The 27,947-nt window shown below is 38.7% G+C and overlaps 2 protein-coding genes across 2 annotated transcripts in view; both read left to right on the forward strand.

Annotated features, from left to right (window-relative positions):
• Positions 1 to 27,947, forward strand: part of Mlc-c (Myosin light chain cytoplasmic) — a 379,873-nt gene that overhangs the window by 187,021 nt on the left and 164,905 nt on the right. The gene's annotated exons all lie outside the window — the stretch shown is intronic.
• Positions 1,566 to 27,926, forward strand: LOC135703835 (protein Gawky-like). Its single transcript, XM_065225160.1, has 11 exons — positions 1,566 to 1,722; positions 2,528 to 3,313; positions 16,034 to 16,086; positions 16,264 to 19,177; positions 19,239 to 19,535; positions 19,604 to 20,046; positions 20,126 to 20,261; positions 20,323 to 20,781; positions 20,856 to 21,171; positions 22,907 to 23,144; positions 23,253 to 27,926. The coding sequence occupies exons 4-10, from the start codon at positions 16,331 to 16,333 to the stop codon at positions 23,050 to 23,052; spliced, it is 4,644 nt and encodes a 1,547-aa protein (XP_065081232.1). The 5' UTR covers positions 1,566 to 1,722; positions 2,528 to 3,313; positions 16,034 to 16,086; positions 16,264 to 16,330; the 3' UTR covers positions 23,053 to 23,144; positions 23,253 to 27,926.

Genomic DNA, 27,947 nt, shown 5'->3' on the forward strand with positions numbered 1-27,947 from the left:
TTTTTTAAATTTCATAAATCATAATTTTGTGTGTGTAGATATCATTTGTTGACCACATTGCAAAAAATTATGTGTGGGACACATAAAAACAATCTTTGAAATTTTATCAGTGTAGAGGCTCAAGAGAAAGTCAGTTAATAAGACCCTATTAATACCCTTAATTCAAATAATGCTGCAACTCACACAAAACAAACTACAGAAGTCTATTCATCATCCCCTACAGTCGGTTTTCAACAATGTTCCCCACCGGTTCCAACTCTTTCCGGTCGCTTTTGGACCGTTGTTTTTCACATCACGAAAGGCTAGGTTTCTGGTCTGCCTTTGAGGGCATTATAAAACCCTAAAACACATGACTTTTTTTATCCTATGGACACAATACACTAAAATTTTGCACACCTGCCACTTTCCGCGTCATCTTCAATCCGGTTTATCCTTACGATTTCAAACCAAAACATTCAAGGTGTCAGAAATACCGGGTTGCTGGGATGGATATTTTACAAACAATCGCAGCTTGCTCTATGACCGGCACAATCAGCACATCTGTGGTACACTGACAAAAAAGATGACCCAAGACTGGTGTGTGGAGTGACCTACCCCTTGGGTTCGTATTTCATCGCAATATTTATCTTTTTACACAAAACAGCTGTTTTCTGTGACGACACATCTGCCATTGTCCAAGCCCTAATAAAATGTGTATGCACAGAAAAAAAAAATGTTGAATATTACATCCAAACTGCTGCAACCAGGTCAATCCATCGGTTGTGTAATATAACGTTGTAAGATGTACATCGATTTTGCGAACAAAATTACATCCATTGATGTAATATTGTATCTGCTTTTTGCTATTACATCATTATTTCATACATCAGCTTGAATTACATTGATCGATATTACATTTTTTTTTGCTGTGTGGTTATTTTGCTTAACGACGTGTTCAGGGTATCATCCAAACCATTTGTGGCATATTTCAATCATTTGGGTATATCGTTATCGTTTAAAAGTTCCCGCATAAACAATAACCATAAGAAGCGCCTAACCACCAATTCGGGATATCATCCCAACTTTATGTGGGATAGTCGTACCATCTATGATATCGTTAGAGTATGGTACCCGTTTATTAGGGTTAGCATGTTTCAGTTAGCGAACGTCTATTGTATTTGGTTCAGTGTAGTTTTGTGGTCATGGGGCCTGTTTGCACCTCACGCTCCCCTTTTCGCTTGCCATATTTTTTCCATCGGGCTCGCGAATGTTTCTGCCAGAAAACGATCAAAACGTTATTTGCAAATGGCCATCGGGTGAGAAATGGCTCCAGTATGTGTGAAGTATTTTTCTAACTCAAAATTCAGCATTGAATGATTGTCGCGATCGGCGAAAAACGTTTGCAAGTGCTACCGGAAGCGTTCGTGCGTAAGTGGCTAGTGTTATTCAGTGCGGTCGTGCGTCGGAAATAGTGAAAATCACGCATTTTTGATTTCCTTGCAATCGCTCAGAGTTCAATTCCTTTGGTGCTGTGTGCTCTTGCCGTATATATCGTGCCCGCAATATACATGCACACATTCTGCTTCTTGCCTGTGGGTTAGAGCAAGAAAGATGTAACGTGCGCTAGACAGAGAGCGAAGACCCGTACCGTTCGTTTTAGCAGTCGCCAGGCTCGGCCAGAAGTGTAGCGTAGCAGCAACAGCAACAACAACAGCAGAAAAGTAGAAGCACCGAGACGTTTTGGTACGTACTTACGATACACATACGCACACAAATGCATGGATTTTATTGGTGTGTTGCACAATGCCCATGTGTAGTGGGCATTCTGTGTGCCTGCTGGTTCGGAAGTGCTAGTGTTTTGTTTACGAGGTGTGTAAGTGGTAAACGATCACTGTACTCAACAGCGGGCACCTTTTTGGCTCGCCGTCCGTATCCAGACCTAGCGTAGCCACTTCAAAACAACTGAAAATCGACGTCGCCCGTTCTGTCACCTTTTCCTAGGCACTCTTGGGGACGCAGTGCTGCCGCCAATGACGACTACATGGCATTCATCAGCTTTTATTCTACAATATTAATTCATGGAGCTCTGCAATAACAGCACCTGTGGTTTATAAACTGGCCATAGTGTAGCGACTGTATTGAAATGGGAACTTAAGAATTTATACCGATAATTCAGAGTACTCGAGGAGTGACTGCTTTTAGTAAACAAAAATACCTAATGATTGCTGTGGATCAATCTCTTTTGGCCACTAGTATTTTACACCTGCCCATATTAAATGGTTGCATGGGCTTATGGTAAATCTACTGTCTTACCTGACTCAACGAATATACGTTGTATCCGGGGGACATGAACTCGTCTAATTTTGTATTGCAAATGCTATGTTATATTAGACGAAGTATATCGTTATAGGCCAGGTAACACAGTAAGTTAAGGTTTATTTTTATTTTCTATTGAAAAATATCTTATACTGAATGTGCATTCAATTTCTTTGCCATAAGAAAAAAACACCCTGAAAATATTTGTATTTTTCTTCTCTTATCATTCCAGATCTGGCAGCACTGATAGCAAAACCACACCACACCAGTATCATTGCTGTCTCGCGCGGTGTGAAGGCGAATTTTTCGCTGCCTGTTCACAGTGCTCGGCTCTTCTCATGTCCCTAAAATAGAAATTTCAATATGTGATGTATATTAGTATTTAAAAAAACGGTAAAGTAAAAAAAACGAATAAAAAAAAGTTGATTTCATATATAGGATAAAAGTGCGACAAACTAATATTACACGGTGTTTTCAAGAGTAGAAACTGCGGTACAGTCTGCAAATCGAACGAGAGTGAACATTGCAAGAAGGGAAGATTTAGTGACGCAAGTGAAAAACATACGAAGAAAACGGAAGTTGCACACTTGACAGCAACCAATATTCAGTGCTAGTGTTTTCTGCTTGAATCCTGCAGTCCATTGAAAGATCCTTTTTGCCAAGAGTGCGCGAATGTAAACAGTGGCCGAAGTCAAAAGTGGTTATTTTCTCATAAAGGCACATACACACAAAAGCATTCGCACCGTTGCATAATTGAATGAATACGAGGGGCAATAAATCTGGTGTTCTTGTCTCGTCATTGCCCAGTGTGTAGATGCACAAACATCACTCTCAAGTAGTTTGCTGATAAAAACAAAAACAACATTAAAAATAGGCGAGAAACACTCGGTCGTGGAAAAAAAAAAGTGTGAAACACTATCCCAGTGCGACACTATCGTAGCCATAGTAGAAGAAGAAATCGGTGGTGGTGGAGCTTAGGATAAGAGTTTTATGCGAACGACACACATCTACAGTCACGGTAAGTGAAGAATAAAAAGATTTTATTTCGACAGAATAATTATTTGTAGATTGATACTGATTTGAATGGTAATGTGAGATCACGATTTGCTTCTACATTATTTCTTCTCTGTGAGGCTAATGCGCGTTTCCAACTCACCAGCACACCTACAGTTCTGAAACGAAAACCTTTCAAGGCCTAACCAATGCCTGCTGATGGTGTGCATTATGGGATGGTATAATCTTCGTCCATGAAATTCTGGTAAATATAACACCTGAACATATTTTAGAAAGAACTGACAGATAAACTCTTAAGGGATATGCCGTACCTTTACTAACTAAGTTAAAAATGTGGTTTTAGGAAGTCAACCACCAATGATCCTTTCTATTGCATTTTCATGTGATTTGATGTTTTGCATGATGACGTTTCCTTTGAAATTTTTTACACAAAGATGGATGAAATTTTTAAGAAAATGTATTCATCCAATTGGATAGTGACAGAGTATTCTCTGTAAATACTTATTGAAAATTATGTTTGGCTTTGGCTCCTCAACAAACAACAAATGGCTGCATAAACCATTTTTGCCTGTTCTGCATTTACAATTTACAATATTGTTTATTGGTTCATGTTTTCCATTCTAACCATTATAGCGTTCCTGGGAACTCCAAATGATCACCAATAGTGTTCGACAAGCCAGTCAAGTGACGCTTAATAAGCGTGTGTTTGTTGAGGGGGCGACCCCGGCGTAGTGGTTAACATCCATACCTCTCACGCCAAAGTCACGAGTTCAAATCTCACCCCCGGACAAGTCACGAATGACCCAAGAGTGTTAAAGTGACTATAATAAAAAAAATAAGCGTGTGCTTATTCTCGAACCTCAGATAGCCTAGTCAGTTAACACATGGGTTCGATTGCCGATCCCTCTCTGAGCATAGAGTATCATTGTGCTTGCTACACAATATACAAATTCATGCATTGGATGGGACATAAACTCATTCTTGTATCCTGCGCATCTTAATTGGTGTTAAGGGCCAACATGTAAAACTTGCAGCCTAGCTAGGCAGCTGCTTGTTTTTGCTTTAACCTGCACCCAGGTCGAATTTTTGTCGAATGCTTTAATTCCTTGTTGAAGCTCTGTCGTCATGAATCCCTATGCCTGCCTCTACTGTGATCTGGTGCTAGATTCAAATCCAACACTTGCTTGCATATTTCGTTCCCATCCCTTCGTAATATACGAACGACTTCACCTCCATTTCCGTTCTAGAGTTTCTGTTGATATCGGCTTCTGATGACATCGAAGATGCAGCTCATCATTCGCGATCCTATTTTTTAATCCACCAATCACGAATTATATACCGCAGGTAACGGTTGTTGAAGATTCGCACTGCCCATAAAAGCATAACAGTCACATCCAGAGGCATCGTGTAACCTCACTTTTTACCTGTTCAAAAACACTGTTAAAACATTATTAAGGGTCATGTTAACTTTTTAATCAGTTTCAAAAGACACCGGGACTTCTAGTTTCACTGATTTGAATCCATAGGAAGTAATATTTATTTATTTGTTTACGTGTTGGGAGTTGTTGAACAGCTAGTTTGAGGCTAGGGCGACGCCACTGGTCACATCTTTCCTTGATTTCCTATTCAAATGGGACTGTTATAATAGGTAGTGCAGCTTTTGAGTGTTCTCCACTGATCGCTGGTGTATAACAGAACAGATTTCACGTTTGAATTGAAAATCCGGAGTTTGCATTGACTAATCTAGTTTTCTTGATTCGTGTACCTATGTCTCTTTTGATCCTGTCATCTAACGCTATCTGTCAGCCAAGAAATTGGAAACTTTCATCTTTATTCACTGTTTGCCTGTAAAGTTGGCAGGGTTGTTCATGATAACATCCAACGATTTGGTCTTATTGAATTTGATGATGAGACTGCGGGCGCTGAAGAGCATTCGGCTAGGCTTAAGCTTACTCCGTAACGTGGGTAGATCACCTCTTCGTGATACGTTACGGGATGTAAGATCTATCACCGCTTCCTAGTACTGACTAAAGAGGCTGAATTTATAAAGAGACGACATGTCAAAATCGGAACAATCGATTATCAAAGTCATAGGCAGTGGCGTCGCGTAAGCTCACTCCATGTCACATAATCTTGAGTTCCTTTGTATGTCCATTAAATTGTATTGTATTTTTTCCGTACTAATAACCCGGTAATACGGAACCAATTTACAGGTGCACGTTTTAGAAAAAAAAAGATGTCCATGATCATAAAATGTTTGCTATTTTTCAGGAGGATTAACATTGTTTTTTTATTATAAAGATTTCCAGCCTTTGGCTGCTTCATCTCTTGTTGTATTTTATACATAGTAGAGGGCTTATTAATAGCCCTCCTGCCTTTGAATCTCGAAGGGGGCTACGGCAAGGTGATGGACTTTCGTGTCTGCTATTTAACATCGCGTTAGAAGGTGTGATCAGAAGAGCTGGGATAGATACGAGTGGCACGATCTTCAGGAAGTCCATCCAGCTTCTTGGCTTCGCCGATGACATCGACATAATGGCACGGAACTTTGAGACGATGGCGGAAACGTACATCGGACTGAAGGCTGAAGCTAGGCAGATTGGACTTGCCATCAACACATCGAAGACGAAATACTTGAGAGGAAGAGGTTCTAGGGAAAACAATGTTAGCCTTCCACCCCGAGTTCAGATTGACGGTGACGAAATCGAGGTGGTCGACGAGTTCGTGTATTTTGGTTGGTGACCGCCAAAAACGATACCAGTAGAGAAATTCAAAGACGCATTATGATAGGGAATCATGCCTACTTTGGACTCCGGAGGACGTTCCGGTCGAATAAAATTCGCTACCGCACGAAGTTGACCATCTAAAAGACGCTGATTAGACCGGTGGTCCTCTACGGCCACGAGACCTGGACTTTGCTCGTGGAGGACCAACGACCCAACAGGAACAAGAAGATGAAGCGCGCAGCGGGCAAGGTGGATCAACCAAGTAGAAGGCGACCTAAAAGTTTGATTTCAGAATACGAAGATTTGACGTAGATTGCAACATGGACAGGAGAGTTTTTAGCCGATTATGAAATACACGGTGGAGGCATCTTGGTTGTCAACGATGCCTTACAGATTACTTATCATACAATTCAGGCTAAGGTGAAATTCTTCTCGGAAATCCTTTGTAAACTCTCTTCAGAATACACTGGGCTGATACTCAAATTTGAACTCTTCTAAGAATTTCTATGGATCCCTCCCAGAAAATCCTTAAAGTTTCCTCAGAATGCTTAAGAAATTTCCTATTTCAAATTTTTAATTGAAATGAATTTTTTTAACTACAATTTGCTCACAATTATGAATCACTTTCATTTGATAAACACGCTAGCCTGACTGTTCTATAATTATGGGGTGAGTTTATCCTTAGATTTTCTTAGAATTATTATCGGTATTCCCCAGGAGCTCTCCTTTAGAATTCGCTGATAAATTGACTAATTTACATTTAACAGATCAGCCGTAGAATGGTTCGCTTCTGGAACAGAGCGAGAAGGCATCGCTGTGTATAACCTGGGTGATGCGGAGAAATTTTTATTCCATTGTTGGCAGAACTGAAATAATCGATTCATCAGAATAAGCAATCAGAATAAGAACGGTAAAGCACCGATGAACCGACTTGCCACAGTAGAATTTCATTTGACCACAATTCTATTTGTCAAACGAGCGATTCGAAGTATCAAACGAGGTGAGACGCAAACCAAGGCTATATAAATGCTATGTGTGTTCGTGTCCTTGCTCATGATACGTCGCGATCGGATGAGTAGATGGCGTTAGTGTTTAACGTATTTTAAGATGGCATCTTAAGCAAGAATTTGAGTGTATCTTGTTTGAGCTGTCACATCGGTTCGTTTGTGGTTAAAGTATAGTTGAGTTGACAGTTATCAGTATGCAATCTACGAATTACTCCGTTGCAAACGCAACGCAATGCAGCTTCTAACAAATACATATAATATATAGTATCTGCTTTACACTACATTACTCTTGGGTGTTCCTAATTAACGAATTGAATTGCTTCAATTTGGTTGTGGTCATTGCAGTGGCGTTACCTCAATCTACCTGTGCACCAACTCTCAAAACATAAACAATTATCAAAATATTGCTTGCAATGGATTGATATCGAGTAAACTAAATGATTAGGTGTATTTTTCAACCGATTCGAGTATGAATATGGCATTAAATCTGCTGAGTGCTGAATTCGCCAATCAAACTTATATACGTCGCGTAACCTCACTTTTTACCTGTTCAACAACTTTGAAAACGTTATTTAAGGTAATTGTTACAATCTAATCAGTTTCAAAGGCACAGGGTCTTCTAGTTTTATTGATTTGTATTGATTGATACCAACATTGTTTTATTTGTTTACGTTTTGAGAATTGTTGAACAGGTAGATTGAGGTTAGGGCGACGTCACTGTATACGGCGGATGATCGTCCACATTACGTGGCACAGCAGCAATTTCGTCTAGCATCGGAGTGGACAGCGGTGTCGGCTCCAGTGCAGGCGATTCGAGCGCTAGCTGGTTTGAATAGTTATCTGGAATGTATTCCCCGCCGATACTTACTTCGTACTACATCGTACATTCTTCTTCTTTATAAGCAGCAGTCCTTTCGGTGGTGCTAACGGTAGATCCAGGTAAACTACCAGCAGTTGTGCACCGGTCCATGGTCAAAACATCGAAAATAATATTAATGTTAACATTTTGAAGCCCATGAACCATGTTCCCGTTTTCGAGAACAAGTTCACGATATCAAGCACATCTCACGAATTTAAATCACGTTTACCAGAACTGAAAATCATGATTTTTAAAACAGTTTCTATGAATTCTGTTGCCATTACTGGTGCCCAGTGCACCGTAACGCAGGCGTTACGATTATTTTATGGAACAATATTCACGATTCCATGATTTTTTTTCACGTGTAGTTTGATTGCGAGATTGAGCTTTTATTCGTGAGAAATCGGCGATTGAAGTGTTTGATTATAAAAGCAATTTCGCCCAAATTGCTCCGGATTTATTAATTTTATTTAGTGTTTGTGCATTTTAAGGTTCATGGTTTACCGAGAGGTAAGGAATAGTTCCACACAAAAAGTGATATGTTGTGTGACGTGACAGTTTCTCCTAATAGACCAATCTTTGAATTTGGTAAATTTACTGCTCAATAGAGAATCTCTTTCCAATAGAGACATCTCCCAACGTAACGCAAGAGATCGCATCATTAGGACCTCCTACGATTACATAACAATTATATATGGAAAATACCATTAACGTTTTCTCCTTACAAAGATCTCCATACTCAAGAGCTGGTTAACTACCCGAGCAAAGCTGCAGATCGAATTGAAATCAAAATTTGATGTTATGACAAGCAACATTTTACACTGTTGAATCCAACGGAAAACTAATCCTGCTGTTTATTAAATCAATTTGATTACTGATTTTGCATTCATAATATTTAATTGAATACGAGCCTGGCGTAAATGGTTAGTAACCATGCTTCTCACGCTGAAAGACTTGAGCTCAAACAAGGTGTCGACTACCTGGAAAAACCTGGAATGTCAGGGAATTCTATTTATGATCTGGAAAGTCAGGGAATTTTAGTGTAGGTCAGGGAAAAAATAATGTTGATCACATTGCAAAAAATCATGTGTGGGACACATAAAACAATCTTTGAAATGTTATCAGTGCATGACGTCAAAGTTTTTGGGAAGATTCCGGGCTTCAGATCTACTCGCTGCGTTTATGGACGCCCTTGTCGGTATCTCTTCGAACAAGTTGCTGTAAGTGTTCATGGATGGGCCCAATGTGAATTGAAGCTAGAGGTACAAAAAGGTGGCGAGAAGCTGATAGATCTGGGAAGCTGTGGGCTGTATATTTTGCATAATGCATTCAAGGATAGTGTTTGCAGTATCAGTTGGGATGTTATCAAATATTTGCGTGGTATCCAGAATATCTTCAAAGATGTACCAGCAAGACGAGCGTTTATCACGATGTATTCTGGATCTACCATATTCCCGCTAAAGTTTTGCGGTCACCGATGGTTGGAAAATAGTGCTACTGTTCAGAGGGCAATCAAAATTACTCCGCAAATACGAAAATTTATTCAAGGCGTCCAGAAAGACAAAATCGAACCAACGTCAGCTTCCTACCAAGATGTTAAAAACTGTTTGAATGACTCGCTGCTGATGGCTAATAGTACGTTCAGACTACAGATTTATAACATGTTATAGCACTATTTTGATGGTGGTTTCTGTGTTGTAATTATTTGACAACCGTTATAACATGTTATAACTCTGTAGTCTGAACGTGGTATTAAGCTAGCTTTCTTTAAATCAGTTGATGTCGAAGTTGAGCCATTTCTATGCGACGGACAACCCTATGGTGCCTTTTTTGTGCAACGCGATGTCTCAAATTGTTAGAGGTATTATGGAAAGGTTCATTCATATTGATCATCTGAACAATAATGCACAGGTAAATGCACATTTGATCAATATGATCACAAAAAGGAACGACTGGACGTTTTTTGGCACAGGTTATTGGTCGGCTTATCCAGAACTATTACTGGTTGTGAAAATGATTTGCCGCTTATCGCATGACAACGCCAATGCAGAGAGAGGTTTTTCGGTATTTTTTTTATTAATTTATTTGTACAGGCTCAATCGAATAAACTTTACAGAGCCGAGTTATCATTTTCGTTATACATTATTGACGTCTTATATTTAAAGTTAAAGGTGCTGGACCGGATACTCGCGGTTGTCTCGAGGTTAGTGGGGATTTTCAATTTTTTTTTGGATAGGAAAAGGGAGAAGGAGGTTTGAAATGTGGTTTACGATACAAATGTTTAATTAATCCTAAAACAAACATAAAAAAAACCCACTCGTACAAAATACAAATTACACAAGGTTAATCAAACTTACAATTTAAGGTTAATATTCTTAAAGTAAACATATATGAGTTTCACAAACTCCAGATCACGTCTAGCCAAAATATCCCGAACTGGAACATTAGGTTGTCTACCTCGAGCCCGAAGGGAATCGTACAGCTCAGATCTGACTCCACGATGCTCAGCACAAGACCAAATAATATGATCGGCGACCTGGTAACCTTGTCCACATTCACAGAGATTGCTGTCCCCCAGCCCAACACGGAACAAGTGAGCGTTTAACGAATAGTGATTGGACATGAGGCGAGACATCATACAACCCACATCCAACCCCTTGAACCAAGGACTCTTCGACACCTTAGGGATGATCGAATATAGCCATCGTCCCAAACTCCCTTCACTCCACTTATTCTGCCAGCTGACGAGTGACTGTTGACGGTAAATGAAAAAAAAAAAAATCATCGTAGGCGATTTGCCGATCATAAATATCGCCTTCTATAGCGCCCACCTTAGCAAGTGAGTCCGCCATCTCATTGCCCGGAATCGAGCAATGATATGGGACCCATGCAAATTTTCGGTAAATGCAGAATATCTTTTTGAAAACATGAGGGAAGAGTCAAGGCCCAAGCGCAATGGTAGCGGAAAAGCCCGATCTGAGTAAGCCTACTTGTCGGATTGAAAACTAGTTAGAATCAAATCTTGATGTTATTTGTGACAGTTGTCAAACTTGCCGTTTCCGTTCGGCTTCCGCCCACATTGCGTTTGAGCCTTCAGTCGTAGCGCGACGTCAGATCTATGATGGTTTTACTCATGCAGGCGGGTTAGAAAACTTACAAATTTTGAATGAACTTATTCAGCGAGTTCGAAAAATCGCTTTCCATGTAGACAAAGATCATCGTATGAAAGAAGCTGCTCAAATAAAAGTAATCCGAAAATAAACACATATTCAACTTGTAATTTCTCGTTTTAATGTGAACTCACTGAGAGAATAAAATGTTAATGATAATTAAACTTAAATTATTCTGCCATGTCTGCGGTTGTCATATGGAGTTCCAGAGAGTAAGAATAATCACTGCTGTTATTTTACAATAATTTATATGTTAAGAGAAAGGATCGTCTACGGGTTGAATTCTATTTGACTGTGAAATTATGAACACAAATTGAGAGCTTGGTAACATTGATTAAATATTCCTATTATTACTTAGTTATGAATAGTGAGCCCAGTTGTGAGCAGTAGTTATTCATTATTATATTATAATATGTATTTATAGTCCTAGGCCTTTTCACATCCTTCGTAGGTAGTCGGTCATATGTTCTGTAAAAATTGTATTAGTAACAAGTTCTGTTGTACGTGCCATCCCAAGTAGCATTTCTTGTTTTATTGCACTCTATTAGTGGTTATTGAGATCAATTTCATAAAACCGCCAATAAAATTTATAGCTCCAGCACATCCTTTTGATAACCGCTATAAGATCGTCATACAGCTTAGTGGACCACTCTTGATAAGGTTTATAAAGCATGTTTGAGAGTCACAATAAAGCTGTCTTAAAACCTTTTGTCAGGAAGCCTCATACTCTACAAAAGGTTCTCATAGCCTCTATAAGAGTAATATTGTATCCAAGCAGTTTTATTACGCTTTGGTGAAAATCAGCTATAAAGCCAATTTAATTTTTATTGGCTTCAAAGCAACCGCCATAAATTAGCTTGTTGTTGTTCTGTTCTGCTGAAACTTTTTTTCCAAATGGAAATCTTTAGCGGTAAAAATAGGTTTGAGTGTTGGTGTCAAGATCACCATGCAATCAATTTTGTTTCATGGCGACATTAGTGAAAATCTTAAAGAAAATATATTACTTTTTAGAAGTTCCAAAACATATGCGCTTGAAATGTTATCGTGTATATTGAGATAATATGAGCGTTAAATAAATGCGCCTCCAAAATAATTCAACTTAACAAAAAATAGTGTTTCAGAAATGAAATGAATTTGATGGAATCACCTTAATTTTACAGAAAATAGATCTCAATACATAAATTCATACCAATGCACACTGAAAATCATTTCGGATCTCTAATTTAGCCATTATTTTATTGAAATTTCTTGGATTTTATTCCAAGGCTAATGGCATTTTCATAATGACAATATGGCGACAGAGGACAGCAGGCAAGAAAAACACCAAGCACAATTTCTTAAAATGTCTAATGCATACATTGCACACTGGGTCAGGAATGCAACCTAGCGGAGCAAAATTAATAACTCCGAAACGAAGCATTTTCGCGACTTGGTGTCTTCGGCAAAATTTCTCATCATAATAAGGACCATCTATTGACATAAACAAATAGTTCAAAACTCTTCCGCAAAGATGGTGCCACAATCTAACTTCTTTCTCTGACGTTTTGGAAACTTGATGTCTTCGGCAAAGTTGTTTATCTTGACAAAATGAACAGGTCTTTCAAAGACGTAAAATTTCCACAGTCTGGTAGTTCCAAATTATATGGAGTTAAAGAAAAAAATGTCGAAAATATGGTTTTTTTTTTCTGTTTCTGTTTTTTTGCTTACAGCTTTATAATGTTATATTTTTCTCTTATGCAAATACATTAAATAAATAGCTTTTGTGAAGAAACATGCTGGATTAAGCTTCAAATTTCAAAGATATTGTTGAAAAAACGAGAAAAAAAAACACAATTTTTGAACATTAATATCTCCCAAAGCGCAAAAAATCACAACCTGATATTTTCAGCAAAAATTAAGCAATACTCGATAAGCAAAATATCAAAATTTGAGAGAGGTATATTTTAGTGTTTTTTTAGATTTCTTCATTTTAGTTGAACATGATTTTTTTCTATAACTTTTTTAATGCATTGAATTTGTGTTTCGAAGACTTTACGACTTTGTCAAAGTTGGTTATCTTGATAAAATAAACAACTTTTCTTAATACGTTAAAACTTCACAGCCTACTGTTTTCGAGTTATGTGAAATTACAGAAAAAATGTGAAAATAAGTGTTTTAATTTTAAATATATTGTTTAAATGAATATACCTCGAAAACAGTAGGCTGTGAAGTTTTAACATCTTAAGAAGAGTTGTTTATTTTATCAAGATAAACAATTTTGCCAAAGTCGTCAAGTCTTCAAAACGCCATTTCAATGCATAAAAAAAGTTATAGAAAAAAATAATGTTCCATTAAAATGAAGAAATCTACAAAACACCAAAATATACCTCTCTCAAATTTTGATATTTTGTTTATCGAGTATTGCTTAATTTTTGCTGAAAATGTCAGGTTGCGATTTTTTGCGCTTTGGGAGATATTAATGTTCAAAAATTGTGTTTTTTTTTTCTCGTTTTTTCAACAATATCTTTGAAATTTGAAGCTTAACCCAGTATGTTTCTTCACAAAAGCTATTTATTTAATGTATTTGCATAAGAGAAAAATATAACATTATAAAGCTGTAAGCAAAAAAACCGAAACAGAAAAAAAACACATTTTCAACATTTTTTTTCTTTAACTCCATACAACTTGGAACCAGTAGACTGTGGAAATTTTACGTCTTTGAAAGACCTGTTCATTTTCTCAAGATAAACAACTTTGCCGAAGACATCAAGTTTCCAAAACGTCAGAGAAAGAAGTTAGATTGTGACACCATCTTTGCAGAAGAGTTTTGAACTATTTGTTTATGTCAATAGATGGTTTGAGATTATGACGAGACATTTTGCCGAAGACACCAAGTCGCAGAAATGCTTCGTTTCGGAGTTATTAATTTTGCTCCGCTAGGTTGCATTCCTGGCCCAGTGTGCATGGGATGAAAGCAGAACAGAAAAGCATAATGCATGATTTTATTGCGAGAACTATTTTCTTTTTACAAGAGCAATTCAAGCTGAACTTTGCATAAGGTCCTAAGTAACATTGATCGATTCTCTTCGTCGACTTTCTTTTTCGTTAATAACTTATTCACAGAACCGTTTCTTGATGTGTTTGTCGTATTGGATGCTAGATAAAAGCTTCTTTTATCGATTTATGTGCTGAAAATACCTGGGAATGTCTTTACATGACCGTGGGGATGCAAAGAGAAAGTTGACGAAGCGAATCTGTCAATATTACTTAGGACCTAATGCAATGTTCAGCTTGAATTCATTTTTTTATTTGAGGGCAAATGTATATTCCTATTCTACGGGTGCAACCGATGAATTTTACAAACATTTAGAAAAGTTTTGAATGGTACATTAACCTTTATGAAAAGTTATGCGTGATTTCAACCTTTTTGCTCTAGGACTGTCACCATTCCATGTATTTCGACCAAGATTCGACCGTGTCACCCCATGTATATGCGAGCGAGAACGGAAGAATCATGGAGATTGTTGACGTTTTTCTTACGCACACTACGTCGCGTATACGTATACACGAAATGTTTTCATGCTCATGCTAACAATTTTGTTGATTTTCTTTGCGCTCCGCTTGGAAGAACCGGAAAGTTTTGATTCTTTTCTATGTTGTAAAAATAAACCACCTATTTACATTTCTGACAAGTTGCAACTGAATGCTTATAATTGTTTTTAAAATAACTGTTTCATGGCCAACTAGTTTTATTGCGCTTACTTATAAAGCAACGAAAGGATTTATTTTTTGGTTTTATAAGGGCAATTCATATTACTTTTTTGTATACTTCAAAGCAATCATAAAACCTTTCATAAGTAAAAATAGCATAAGCATCAGTTGGTTTTTTAATTAGCTTTATAGGGGTTTTTTAGATAGCTATAAGAATGTTTCATGACTTGCATTGTATATGACCGTGATAAAGCTGTAGGTAATGGTTGCAGCTGCAATAAAACCTTTATAAATTTTGAATATAGCCAAGCAGCTCTAGATTTGTTACTTGGGATGAGTATGCTATTCTTGATATTTTTGAAAGCTTACCCTGCTGCTCATTTTAAACTAACCTTAACCGTAGTGCAACGGTATAGTAAAGCACATCACGTTGTATTCTCTTAGGTTAAAATAACGGAGATTTTTCTGAAAACCGACTGGAAAGTCAGGGAATTTTTTTTTCGACTTTGAGGCGACACCCTGTCAAATCTCACCCTGGGCAAGTCATCAATGACACATTTCAAGCCAAATCGTATTCGGACCTGGCAGCACCCTCTCAGATTTCAATGAAACTTTCTGAATGTGTGGACCTTGACTAAATAAACCATGCATACTTAGTTTTTTTTTTCAAAATTTATCTAACTATCCACTTGAAGTTCTGCTGTTAACGTCTTGTTTAAAATTTAATTTAAGTTCATCGGTCGTTGAACTGATTATTTTTTTAAACATATTTTTGGGCATTCGACGCATTTTACGCCAAATCGTACCGAAGCTGGCAGCACCGTGAGAAAAAATTTCATTCAAATCAAACGTGGCCATTTTTTTAAATCGACTTGAGTGTAGGTCTCAAATGGATTTTTTTTTCAGCGTTTTTATTCGAAAATTAGAACAATTTCCTAATAAAATAACATAACACTTTTTTGTAAGAGTTGTCATTATTTCATTATATTTTTCACGTTTGTCAAACAAGCTTCAAATAGGCAGCATTGAGATATGCTTCTTTGTGTTCTTATTGTTTCCTCCATATCTATTCTTGTTGTTTTAACATACAACTATAAAAAAAAAACAATTAAAACACCATTGATTTTAAACAAAAACATTCTTTGTGACTTCGATAAATGTTGTAAACAGAAAAAAAATATGAATTTTAATTGTCGCGATAACTACATGAATTCATGTGCAGATAAAAGCGAACAATTTGTCTCATCATTGTTTCTCTTTCCCTATTTACAGCTTACCCATACATCGCACTTTCAATAACTCGTCAAACTCGAGCAAAATAAAAGGTAAGTGAACTGCAGAAATCCTTTAAAATCGTCGGCAACTGCACAGTTAAAACATGTTATAACAGCCGATGTCGATAATTATGATAACATGTTATAGCTGAGTAGTCTGAACGTAGCATAATGGTATATTCTTCAATAGAACATTATTTTCTTTATCTTTTTTTCATATTCTCAAAGGAATGCAATAGTTTCTTCGTACACGCAAACAGAGTAAACACATTCAGAATATAGCAAATAACGGAAAATGCAAAACTTCATCTCTAGTATCGAAAATCATACAAAGAATTTAGACGTATTAATGATCCTTATTATTAAGAAAACCGATAAAAACATCATCAGTACAGTTACTACAACTGTTACAGCTAAATCTACTATTACTCCTACTATTTCTTCAACTATTACAACTACTACTCAAGAAAACACGAACAAGTCTGAATACGCTTTTAAGAAATCACTTAATAGTCTGCTAAGTTCAAACGAAGAGGGGACAAATTCAAAGCAAGAGTCATCACTGAAACCGAGCAAGGCCTACCAGCTGCGCCGCCTATCGATTCAACCAGAACAAAAACCGCTGTTACTACAATCGATCGATGAGTCTGAACAACAATCAGGGATTGTATCCGATATTATACTAATTGTTAATGATAATTCAATTATTCGTAACAGTGCCGCAAAATCCAATATCGATTGCAACACGTTTGTGACGATTGAAGAAGGGCAGCAGCATTTGGTTCGGTCTCTGGCGAAACAATATTATGCTCTGAGTGAACAACGGCCACAAGAAGCAGCAGGTGGCTACAATACTGAAGTGAACGTGAGAGACGGGAATTCGACACATTTCAATCATCTGATCAGAAGCATGATGAATGATAATGACACTGTGAATATGATATGTGATTTAATTGATTACCTGATAACAGTAAATACTAATCATAGTATAGTGATTGATGGATGTAGTAGCTTGATCTGTAATGACCAAAACTTAGCTTCTAAGGATAACAATGATAAAGCCATGGCAGACAATGCAAACGATGCTAATACTTCCGAACAAGCCAAACGAACCTCGAAACTAGTATCAACGTACGTTAAGTTTGATGATCTACTGCGTATGACAAAATGGGAGAAGACTGTAAACAAAGCTGGTTTGAAACCGCGCATGAGATTGTGCGGTGGAGGAGAAGATTCGATCAACAACGGTACCAGTGCTTGGGGTGCAGCCGGTACTAGCAATCCAGGCAGCTCTTGGGGAACGATGAATCCTCAGCAACCGGGTGCTTGGGGTAATAACCCACAAGCCGGATCTGCCGCTTCCGGTAGCGGTGCAAATTTGAAACAACAGCCACAACAACAACCGCAACAACCAGGGGCTGCTGGAGCAACAAGCGCACCAAGTGGAGTTCCCGTAGCAGAGAACGCTGAACCCAATGCATGGGCAGGAGGCAATCCAGTGAATCCCAACAGTAACAGTGCACAAAATCAAGCAGCAAGTGCTGCTAATACTGCGCCAAACAACAGCAATAGTGCCAACTCGATTCAACCACAGCAACAACCATCTCAAGCACAACCGGGGGAAACATCAGCGGTGCAACCGAATCCGAAATTGGAACGCCTGAATACCATGATCGAAGCACTTCATGCGATAGATGGATGGGGCTCTGAGAACGTTAACCAAGACTCCCGATGGGATATACCAGCCTCGCCGGAGCCAGGATCAAAACCCGATCCGAACAGTGCCGTGACTGGTCCTCATGCTGGAATTCCGATGTGGAAGACCAACACCGGTACGGAAATTTGGGAAGCAAATCTTCGTAACGGAGGACAGATGCCTCAACAAACACCGGTCCAAAAGACACCTTGGGGACCTTCTACTAATATCGGAGGAACATGGGGAGAGGATGATGATGCTAATGAACCTGGCAGTGTTTGGAATGGAGCTGCCAGCATAAATCAACCTGCAGCTACTTCGCAAGGAGGACAATCCCAGCAGCCACCGTGGAATGCAGGAAATATGTGGGGTCCAGGGGGAAACAACGCTCCCAGTACTATCAAAAAGGATAATGAATGGGGAGGTGCCGCAGGTCCAGCTGCTGGTGGATGGGATCAAAGAAACCCTCCTCCGTTGAGTGCGCCAGGTGGCACTACCGGAATGGATCCGACCAATGTTGATTTGCGAAACATGCGCATTGCTGGTGCAATGGACAGCAACAGAGAAATTCGTGGAGATCCTCGTGGTATCTCGGGTCGATTGAATGGCAATGTTAATCTGTGGGAGCAACATCAACTTCCTGGTATGGCTCCAAACAAGATTCCTCAAGCGACCACCCCAAGCACCCCGGCACCTGGTCCTCAGTGGCCAACCAATCAACTTCCCGCACATAACAAAATGCAATCCGGTTGGGAAGATTCTTCCACACCCGGAGTGCGTCGAAATGCCGACGATGGAACTGCCCTTTGGGGACAAGGAACTCTTAGCCGACAGAACTCCAACGTTTCCAACTGGAAGGATGGTCCGGAAGGTCTCCAGCGCAATTCCGCACAGAGAAACTCTATCGTTTCCGGAAACCTACCGGGTCCAGCTGGTAATCGTCTTGGAAATCCTGGCCCTATCAAACCAGATCTGTGGAATCAAAACAATGTTGGCGGTCGTGGTGGTAGTGGTTGGGAGGAATCGGCTGGCAATAATTGGGATGATAAAAACACTGGCTCTTTGTGGAACGACAATGCACAGGCTGGAGGCTGGAACAAAACCAAACAAATGGGATCCAATTGGAATGATGCCGGTGCAGATATGAACTCCGATTGGGGAATGCATAATAATGGTATGAACAAACCACCTAACAAAATAAACCCATTGGAGATCATTAGAAGTAGCAAACACTACCGAATGTTGTGCGAAATGGGTTTCAAAAAAGAGGAAGTGGAAACAGTTCTTCGTATTTGTAACATGAATCTCGAAGAATCCATCGAAATGTTGCAGAGGAATGGTTCTTCAACTGACTGGCGACGGCAAGAAGATCATGGGCCTGGCTTTGGCGGTCAATTTGGAGATAGATTCTCAGCTGCTGGAAATTCAGCAATGCCGTTTCCTCAAGTAAATGTTGCTAGTGTTACTCATTTAGGGTGTTATCTGATAAGTGTCTGTCTTTTTTTAGAACAACCAGAATCTGCTCAGTGGCTTTGGGGGAAATCCAAATATCAACTCGTTCAATAATATGAAGTTCGGGGCTGGTCACGGTGGTCCCAATGGAGCTACAAATGGTCCATTCGGACAGCCACCATCAGCTATCAATCAAAATGCACAATCTCAACCCTCGACCCAACAGCTCCGTATGCTAGTCCAGCAGATTCAAATGGCTGTTCAACATGGATACTTAAACCATCAAATTCTTAATCAGCCGTTGGCACCACAAACTCTATTATTGTTGAACCAAATGTTGAATCATATCAAGGTATGCATCGTAATAGTAGGTGCCTGTATTTAGCTTAAAAAAATTGAAATTATACTATTTTATTCTAGCAATTACAAGTCATGCAAAGCAATCTGAACCGAAGTGGTGGCGGCGGTGCTAATGCCGTACAAATATCTCTTGCAATTAATAAGCTCAAGTCGCAAATTGGTAATCTGCAAAGTCAGATAACCGCCCAGCAAACGATCTACGTGAAACAGCAACAACAGCAAAGCAATCCGAACGCAGTGCCCGGCAGTGGTCATCCTGGAAATGATTTGTTCCGAACACCGAATGATCTATCCGGGTTACCAGGCAACTTCACCGATATGTCTTTGAAAGACAACGGAAATCCGTTCCCATCGTCGACTGGAAGCACTAGTCAGCAATCTCGATTGAACCAATGGAAGCTTCCAGCGACACCGGCAGCTGATAAGGACACAGATCTCACCGATTTCCAACGAGCCCCTGGAACAAGTTCAAAACCTACAGGACTGGGCGTGATGGACGATGGGTATGTGTGGATGAGAGTTGTAGTTTTATTGTAGGTAAAATAAAAAAAAATAAATAATGTATAATTTGGTATGTTTTAGCACTTGGTCCAATGGTCGGTCCACCACGGGTGATGGCTGGCCTGATGCCAATGCTCATGATCACAAAGATTGGGCCGCTAATACAGATGCATTCACTGATTTGGTTCCAGAATTTGAACCGGGTAAACCATGGAAGGTAAATATGAACGATCAATGCGAGTATTGCCTATCGAAACTGATTTTGTCTATCTATATAGGGTACTCAAACGACTCGTATTGAGGATGATCCTTCCATTACACCGGGAAGTGTGGCACGTTCTCCACTCTCCATTGGCGCTGCCAAAGAATCGAATTTATTTGCCAATAGCAATAGTACCAATAATATAAACAATAACACTAACAATAGTAAATCCTCGCCGACTGAATCTATTTCGTCCTCAACCTGGAGCTATAACAACGCACATAGTGGTTTTGGTGGTTCGAAACTGTCGAAAAATCCATGGCCTGATAGCATTGTTCCTCCTGCTGACCTGTGGGATAACCCACTCAGCAAGGGTCGGATAGCTCCTCCTGGTCTGAAGACGGGCGGAGGTAAGCTGGATTCAAACGGGTGGTCCTCGCATGCAGCTGGTAGTGGTCCGGGTGTAGCGGGTTGGAACAGTGGTCCTGCCACATGGACTTCGACTTGGATTTTACTGAAAAATCTTACAGCTCAGGTGAGTAGAACAAAATTTGCATTATACGGCACGGAGTCTTGAACGGTTTTATTTTTTATTTTTATTTTTTGTAGATCGATGGTTCAACGCTACGCACTCTATGCATGCAGCATGGTCCATTGCTGGCCTTCCACGTCTATCTCAATCATGGCATTGCTCTGTGTAAATACTCGTCACGTGAGGAAGCAAATAAGGCCCAGTTGGCGCTAAACAATTGCATGCTCGGCAGTGCTACAATCTGCGCCGAGACGCCAACCGAAAGTGACGTACAGAACATTCTGCAACATCTGGGACCACCCAGCGGATCGAATGGGCTTACCGGCGGTCAATCCGGTGGACAAAACTGGCGTCTGGGAGCTGCTGCTCAGTCGCAAACCGTACGCACTCCAGGTAAGGCGGAACGCCGAAGGGTGGCTTGTGTATGTCTATTAGGGTGGTTCATAATATCGATGTTGCTCCACCAAACTCAATCGATTCTAAACTCACGTCCTGATTATTCTCACAAAATGTGAGGTCCCTTGAAGTTTATATGGGAATTACTATGGGAAAAGTAATTTTTTCTCAACGTCCTAGCACTCTAAGGAAGCCTTAGCGTGAAACTTTAAAGGCACAAATCTCAGCTTCCAAAAAACATACAAATTTGAAATTGCTACTCCTTGTTTGTTGTGCTACTACAAACAGAGAGTAGCAATTTCAAATTTGTATGTTTTGTGGAAGCTGACATTTGTGCCTTTAAAGTTTCACGCTAAAGCTTCCTTAGAGTATCACCTTAAAGTCCACTTCATTTATAGGTAGGGGAAATGGATGTAATGTCGGCCAATATGCCCCTAATTTGGACCCATACATAAATTCAGCAATCGACTAAATTTTTAATAGCGACCAAAAATATCCATAAGTACCGTCATAATGACGCGTTCATCTAGATAAAATTGATAAATAGCAGATTTTCAGCTATGGGCCAAATCTTAGATCCATAGGCCACCATTAGAGCCATTTCCCCTATATATTTCTCGCGTAACAAAACTTGTAATACCATATTAGCAAAATATTTTAAATAAAATTCGTTGAAATAGGACCCAGGAAATGCCGGGCATAGAATATCAAGTCATGCCTTGGTTAGTATAGGAGCTTTCATTAAATTGCTATGGAAGTGGTCCAAAGAACACTAAGTTGAAAGCCACGGCACACGCTCGTATAAGAGCGTCAAAGCTATGATGAACCTTTTTTTCAAACTAACTATTTGAAGCTTTATTAGCGAGATTTTTTAGCTCGTTGACTAGTTCATCTCGTTGATTTCATTCTGGCTTTATTAGATGATTTTTGTGTTTTTGAGGACTAGAGATGTACTAAACCCAACTCACATTGAAAGCTCAATAAGCGCTTATTCAGACAAAAATGTGCTTCTTCAGCAAGAAAGTAACTTATTCAGCTTTTAAACAGCCCAAATTGCTTCTCGGGAATAGTGTTATTCGGCGTTTACTTTAAAATTTTATCTGATTGGGCATTTCCCACCCAATTTTAAGACTGGAAAGCTTGATATTCGGCCTAACATTCGATGCATCACTTTTAATGACATTATGATGCTTCCGAACATTCCAACTTTGCTACTGGTAGTTTGACTTAAACATTGTAGCATTTTTAGGCGATTTTAGTTATTTGGCGTAGGCTGTTTTGGTCTGACCCTAGGTAAACAATCAATTAACCTCTACTTGATGATGGAACGTTTGGGTAAAAAGTTTAAAGTGAAACTAGCGTCTTAATGGTCAACCAATATTAATTGAACTCGCGTATAATGCTGATTTGGAGCTTACCAATACTTAGGAGTCATACTGCCGCTATCCGCATAACTATACCTTGTTCTATGCAAACCTTAAAGGCTGGAGGACATTTATTAGTATAAAGGCAACATACTTTCCTTTCACATCCACCCGGACAACTTACCATTTTCCTATCTTTGATACATGGTTTGTCCCCTCCTAATCTTCCGTTACACGCATAAATGTTCCATGGTCTATACGGATCGCATAGAACATCGATAGGACAGTTATGCGTAAAACAGCAGTGAAATGCTACGTCATTAAACAATCTATATAAAAACAATACAAACTACAATCGATATTTTCAGCCGCTGACACCTGGGGTTCTGCATGGCCCAGCAGTGGCGCTGGATCGAATCTGTGGGGCCCATTGGAAGCGCCGTCCGACCGAGCTACACCCGCCAATTTGAACTCCTTTCTACCCGAGAGTTTGCTTGGTACTGATCTAAACTAAGCCGAACGGAAAAGATAGAAATGATGCACACTTGAACACGAGCATTAGTTAGTTAAGTGAGGAAAGTGAGCACAGAATTGTAGGATAGAACGGTAAGTACTAGACTGTTATTTGTGTGTGTGTTTTGTACGAATATGCGTTTTGTCTTTTGTGCGATTGATCAGTACATGTATTTTTTTTTCAACCGATTGCGATCATAGAATTTTGTTGGACATCAATGAACGACGGTAGCTGAAGGCCTGGGTTTATAAATGAAGTGTCTTTTCACAGTCAGCGGTTTCGCCTGGCGTAGTATTAAGGTGTTGTGAATGTTTTTATCATTTTTAAATAAAAGCGATATACAATTAATATATATTTGAAAAACAAAAAAAAAAACAAATATGAGAAAAACAGAAAACAAAGCTGAAAAAACAACACGAACACACAAAACACTTCAAGTCAAAGAAATGTCTAGTTATATGTTTCACATGTTAAGTTTTACAATTGTAAATTAATTTCATGAGTGAGAGGTTTTGAACCCTCCGAAAACACAAAGCATACAAATCCTATTACATTTAGGTTGCTCTTTAGATATAAGGCAGAGGCAGATTCTGCTCCTTTTCGATCTTGTGTACTAGCAGCAGCATTCGTTTCCACCGTTTTGTACAAAGAAAAACAAAAAAATAACGGATCATGAAATGGTGAGACACGCGCATACTAATTTCATTCAAAAGTCACACAGAATTATGCACATTTTGTAGGTGAAAGCAATTTATAAGAAAATCAAATGTGGTATTAGAGAATAGATTGACATAAGCAGCAAGTCTGTAAAAAAAAAAAAAAAAAAAAAAAACTACTGATGCTAAGAAAGACAAAGAAAATATCTTTTGCTACTTTACTAGGCAACATGTGTGAGAAGACAATTAACACACAAAAAAGAACCTGTTGTAACTATACTAAATGATAGGACCTTATTCGGTTTGTTCGAACCTGAAAACGCTTCTCAACGAACGCCATTTAAAACAAAAGCTTTCAAATTTAAGAGTATTGTTAACGGTAACGTTACGCGCTAGTACTGCTATTATTATTATTATTATTTCGATAAGTTTTTGATAGAGACAAGACAATGATCATATTTAAGCTAAGGAAATCCTCAAAGACAAGGAAAAGCAAGGAAGCATAGCGCGGAAAAAAATCGACACATTTTCCTCATTTTATTATTATTTTTAACAATGTGTAGAAAATTATTGGTTGTATTATTTATTGAAATATGTATTTTTTATTTTCGTTTTAAGAATGTTATCTCTGTAAAGATCAGGTTATCTGAACATACTATTTTTTCCAATGACATAAAACCAGTTGTACAATGCGAACATTATTGATGAAATCAAAGTGATAACGTTCCACTACTTCAAACACTCGCCCCGAACCAACGATTGTCTTATTCTCAGCGTCCATTGATTGTAGTCCGTCAATTGGTTGGTAATGTGTGGCGCTAAACAAATCAAAAACAGCAATTTTGTATGTGTATTGAAATTATGTGGTAAGTGGCAAAAATCAAATGCATAAAATTAAATTTGTTACTGATATTAGACAGGGTGCTTACATACGTACGTCGTACAAGCGAGTGCATGCAGCACCTCTAATCTGAAGAAATACAAGATTTCTTTTTTTTTTTGTAGTTGATAAATGTTATTTGCTGATAACGTCGGCAGAAATACTTTAATCTTATCAAAGCTTCCTCTGACCGGTAAACCATTACCGGTAGGAGAATGAGAAAGCTGATGTTGTGTTAGCATCACGCGACTCATTAAATGGATTTTGGCATAGTAATAGACGTGAAGGGCACTGCTCACTGATGACGAACTGGCAATCACAACCCCGGGAAGGGGACTCTCAACCATGGTTCTTGTCAACTGCTCAATTAACTGTGTGGATATACTTCCCAATGTAGGTTATTTACGTTGTTTTCTTGAACTGACTTTGATCGTACAAAACTCTGTTAAATTTAAATAATCTTAAAGTACTATTTTCCGCCACAAAAATATGTTTCGGTTTCAACATCTACAGCGAAAACATTTAAAACATTCTTTTTGACAGTGCACTGTTTGGTGATCGACTATTTTAAGTTTGATTTTGATTACTGTTTACGCCAATAGAAGCTCGAAACTGCCATTTTAACCTGTAATCAAGAATGAAACTACTTGCAATAGTTGAACTACTCTTAGCTCTAAATGGATTGTGAAGACCTAGTCTTCGTAAGTAATGGAAAAATATTGCAACAAAATTGCAGTACTAAATTGTGATACCTTCATTGATTAAGACGTAAAATTAAAACAAAAAAAGCTTCAATTCCTATCTTCCATTGTTTTACCAAATCTTGCAACCTGAAAACGCTTTATAGTTTATTGTTCGAGTTATTATTTAAACCTTGAACCTATGATGTGCCAAAAATGTGAACTGTGTCCAAATACTACCGTGCTACTTACGAGTAACCTGAGTTTTGAGTTCCATCATCGTCCGGCCGTGTGCTGGATTTCCGTTCGGTTGAGCAGTGCCTCTAGCTTGCCATTTAGAATGTATTCCAAATGATAACAATTTAACATTTCAAACGAGGAAACACATTAAAACTGAAACAATGATTACCCTTAAAACTTAGCCTCTGTAAACATTAAGTTTAAGTATTAGCCTCAAATAAGGATGCATAACAAAAACAAATTCAGATTGTCGAAACCGGGGTCTCTGTACGATTGTCGAAACCGGGGTTTCTGTACGATTGAGTTGACTGTCTTGTGATACTAACTAAAAAAAATAATAAGAAAACTAGGTTTGAAACCATACTCCAAAGTTAATTTTCCGTAATCTATTGTAATACTGAATTTGAAGCAACTTGCTTTCGTTTCTGCGAATAGGAGAGTACAGAAAAATAGGATACTAAAGCAAACTGCACATTTCCTATTCATAGGAGAACCTTAACCGCAATGGAGATCGCTTGTCATAGGCTTAAGAATAATTACGCTCTTTCCAGTGTGTCGCTTACGATTTGATTCAATTGTTCTCTAGTTTAGGTTGTGTACCGCTCCATTCTTCCAAGTCAGCACATCAATATGCTAGTTTTGATTGTTGTTTTGCTCACAATTTAATGTTATTATTTTCTCCTACTTGTGTAAGAATCAAAACACTCAGATATACCAGTTCACGAAAAATATAGCTTTAAGAGATCACTACAAAATGGAAACCTTATACATATAGGATGCATCAGTAGACTTTAAGAAGAAGGGAGCCAATCGTGTGCTAAACTTAGATATAATAAAATTTATTCCGGCTCTTTTTTTCTCTCCAGAAGGGAAAATTAACTACACAGAGAAGATCCGTGGTGTACCGTAATGTGTACTTTGGAACCATGTGCAACTTATTTCAGTTTATTCAATAAGTTTTCTCCCACTTCTGTGGTAGTAGCGCTTTCATTTCGCGTCCGTTTCGTGAGGATGCTATTTTTCTGCATACAATGAGTGGCACAATTGGGAAATGTCCACTCCTGTCCTATGGACAAAAAGAATTCAGATTCATAACAATTAATGTAGAAACGAAGAATACGCGCGTCTTTTTAGCTGCTGGTTTCCGTATGATGGTTGAACAAGGATCCAAAATAGTCTTCCGCTTTGACACACACACACATGGCTTCTTGTTTTAAAAATAGTGTATAATAAATTGAAATAGTTTTTCTCGTTTTTTGAACATTTACAATAACCGGCCCTTCACCTTGCCTTGCGAAGCAATGAATTGGTAGGTTTAGTCAGAGTGAACGGCAACAACATTTTTTTGGCCTTAGGATGACTTTCACTCAGAAGTGAACAAATTCATATCGTTAACGATTTCAATTTCAAACAAGTGCTTATTATAGCTTATCAATACCAAAATGCACTAAATGAAGCGAATTCATGTTTTTCATTAAATATTACTAAAATATTTTCTACTATGTATGCGATACTTGAAGTCCACCGGCTCTGAAAACAATAATGTTTATTTACTTTGCTCATTTGATACCCCGCTTGACAGTTCGATTGGTATTTCTGACTTCACTCTTTGTGGGACTCTGGGCTTAGTAGCTCTCAATTATGTACAAAGAAAACCATGGGAGCAGGCATACGTTTTAGTTTTCGAACGTCATCGGTCAAAATGAAGATGAATAATCCTCAAAAACCATGCCTCTTAAAACCATACACTCTAACTTCGAGCCCAGATAATACCGGAAAGGCCGTCGATTCCGCAGTCCTGGAAACAATAAACGAAAATGAAATCAAAAGCGATCAACTACTGTCAAAGCGATCTTCCTTTCTCGTTTGATTCCTATCAGAATGTTAAAGATCACTAGAGATATAGCCCGCGTTGTTTTCATCAAATCCAAAGTTGAATGGGCGAACCTTTTTTGACCCGTACATCCGAACTGGGATGGTGGAATTCTGGGAGTTGAAGTTAGCTGGTTTTGTAGATGATATCGTAATTATAGTTGAAGAGAAATACGATAGCATGATAATGTTATACTGGGTTCCTAAATTTGGAAGGATCCGACTTTATGAGCTTTATCACCTCACACACCGCGCAGAATATGCCTAATAAACTCGATAATCACACCATCGTCCACCACCGACCTGCCATGGTTAGCTGTGGAGCGATGATGAATACCCGTTGACCCCGGAGGAACAGTGACTGCCACGAGGCTCGGGTTTACATGCTTCTACCTCCCGGTAACATCGACGTCGCACTTTCTCAGCTCCATTTGATCGGTACTCTTCGGTTTGTTCCAAATTCTTCTTGAACACTCCGTCGATGATCATAAAAGTGAAGATCACATAGAGCAGCAGCCTGACCATTCAGATCCGCCTTCATCTGCTTGATAACCATCTTTGCGAAGA

This window comes from Ochlerotatus camptorhynchus, unplaced genomic scaffold (assembly GCF_037179485.1).
Source record: "Ochlerotatus camptorhynchus isolate MF236.1 unplaced genomic scaffold, CSIRO-AGI_Acam_v1.1 ptg000222l, whole genome shotgun sequence".
Classification (NCBI taxonomy): Eukaryota; Metazoa; Arthropoda; class Insecta; order Diptera; family Culicidae; genus Ochlerotatus; species Ochlerotatus camptorhynchus.

Excerpts from the sequence above, each read along its gene's own strand:
- LOC135703835 (XM_065225160.1), top strand. The coding sequence starts at position 16,331 with ATGCAAAACTTCATCTCTAGTATCGAAAATCATACAAAGAATTTAGAC. Across the intron at positions 19,178-19,238 it reads CAGCAATGCCGTTTCCTCAA|AACAACCAGAATCTGCTCAG; the intron begins GTAAATGTTGCT and ends GTCTTTTTTTAG. Across the intron at positions 19,536-19,603 it reads AAATGTTGAATCATATCAAG|CAATTACAAGTCATGCAAAG; the intron begins GTATGCATCGTA and ends ATTTTATTCTAG.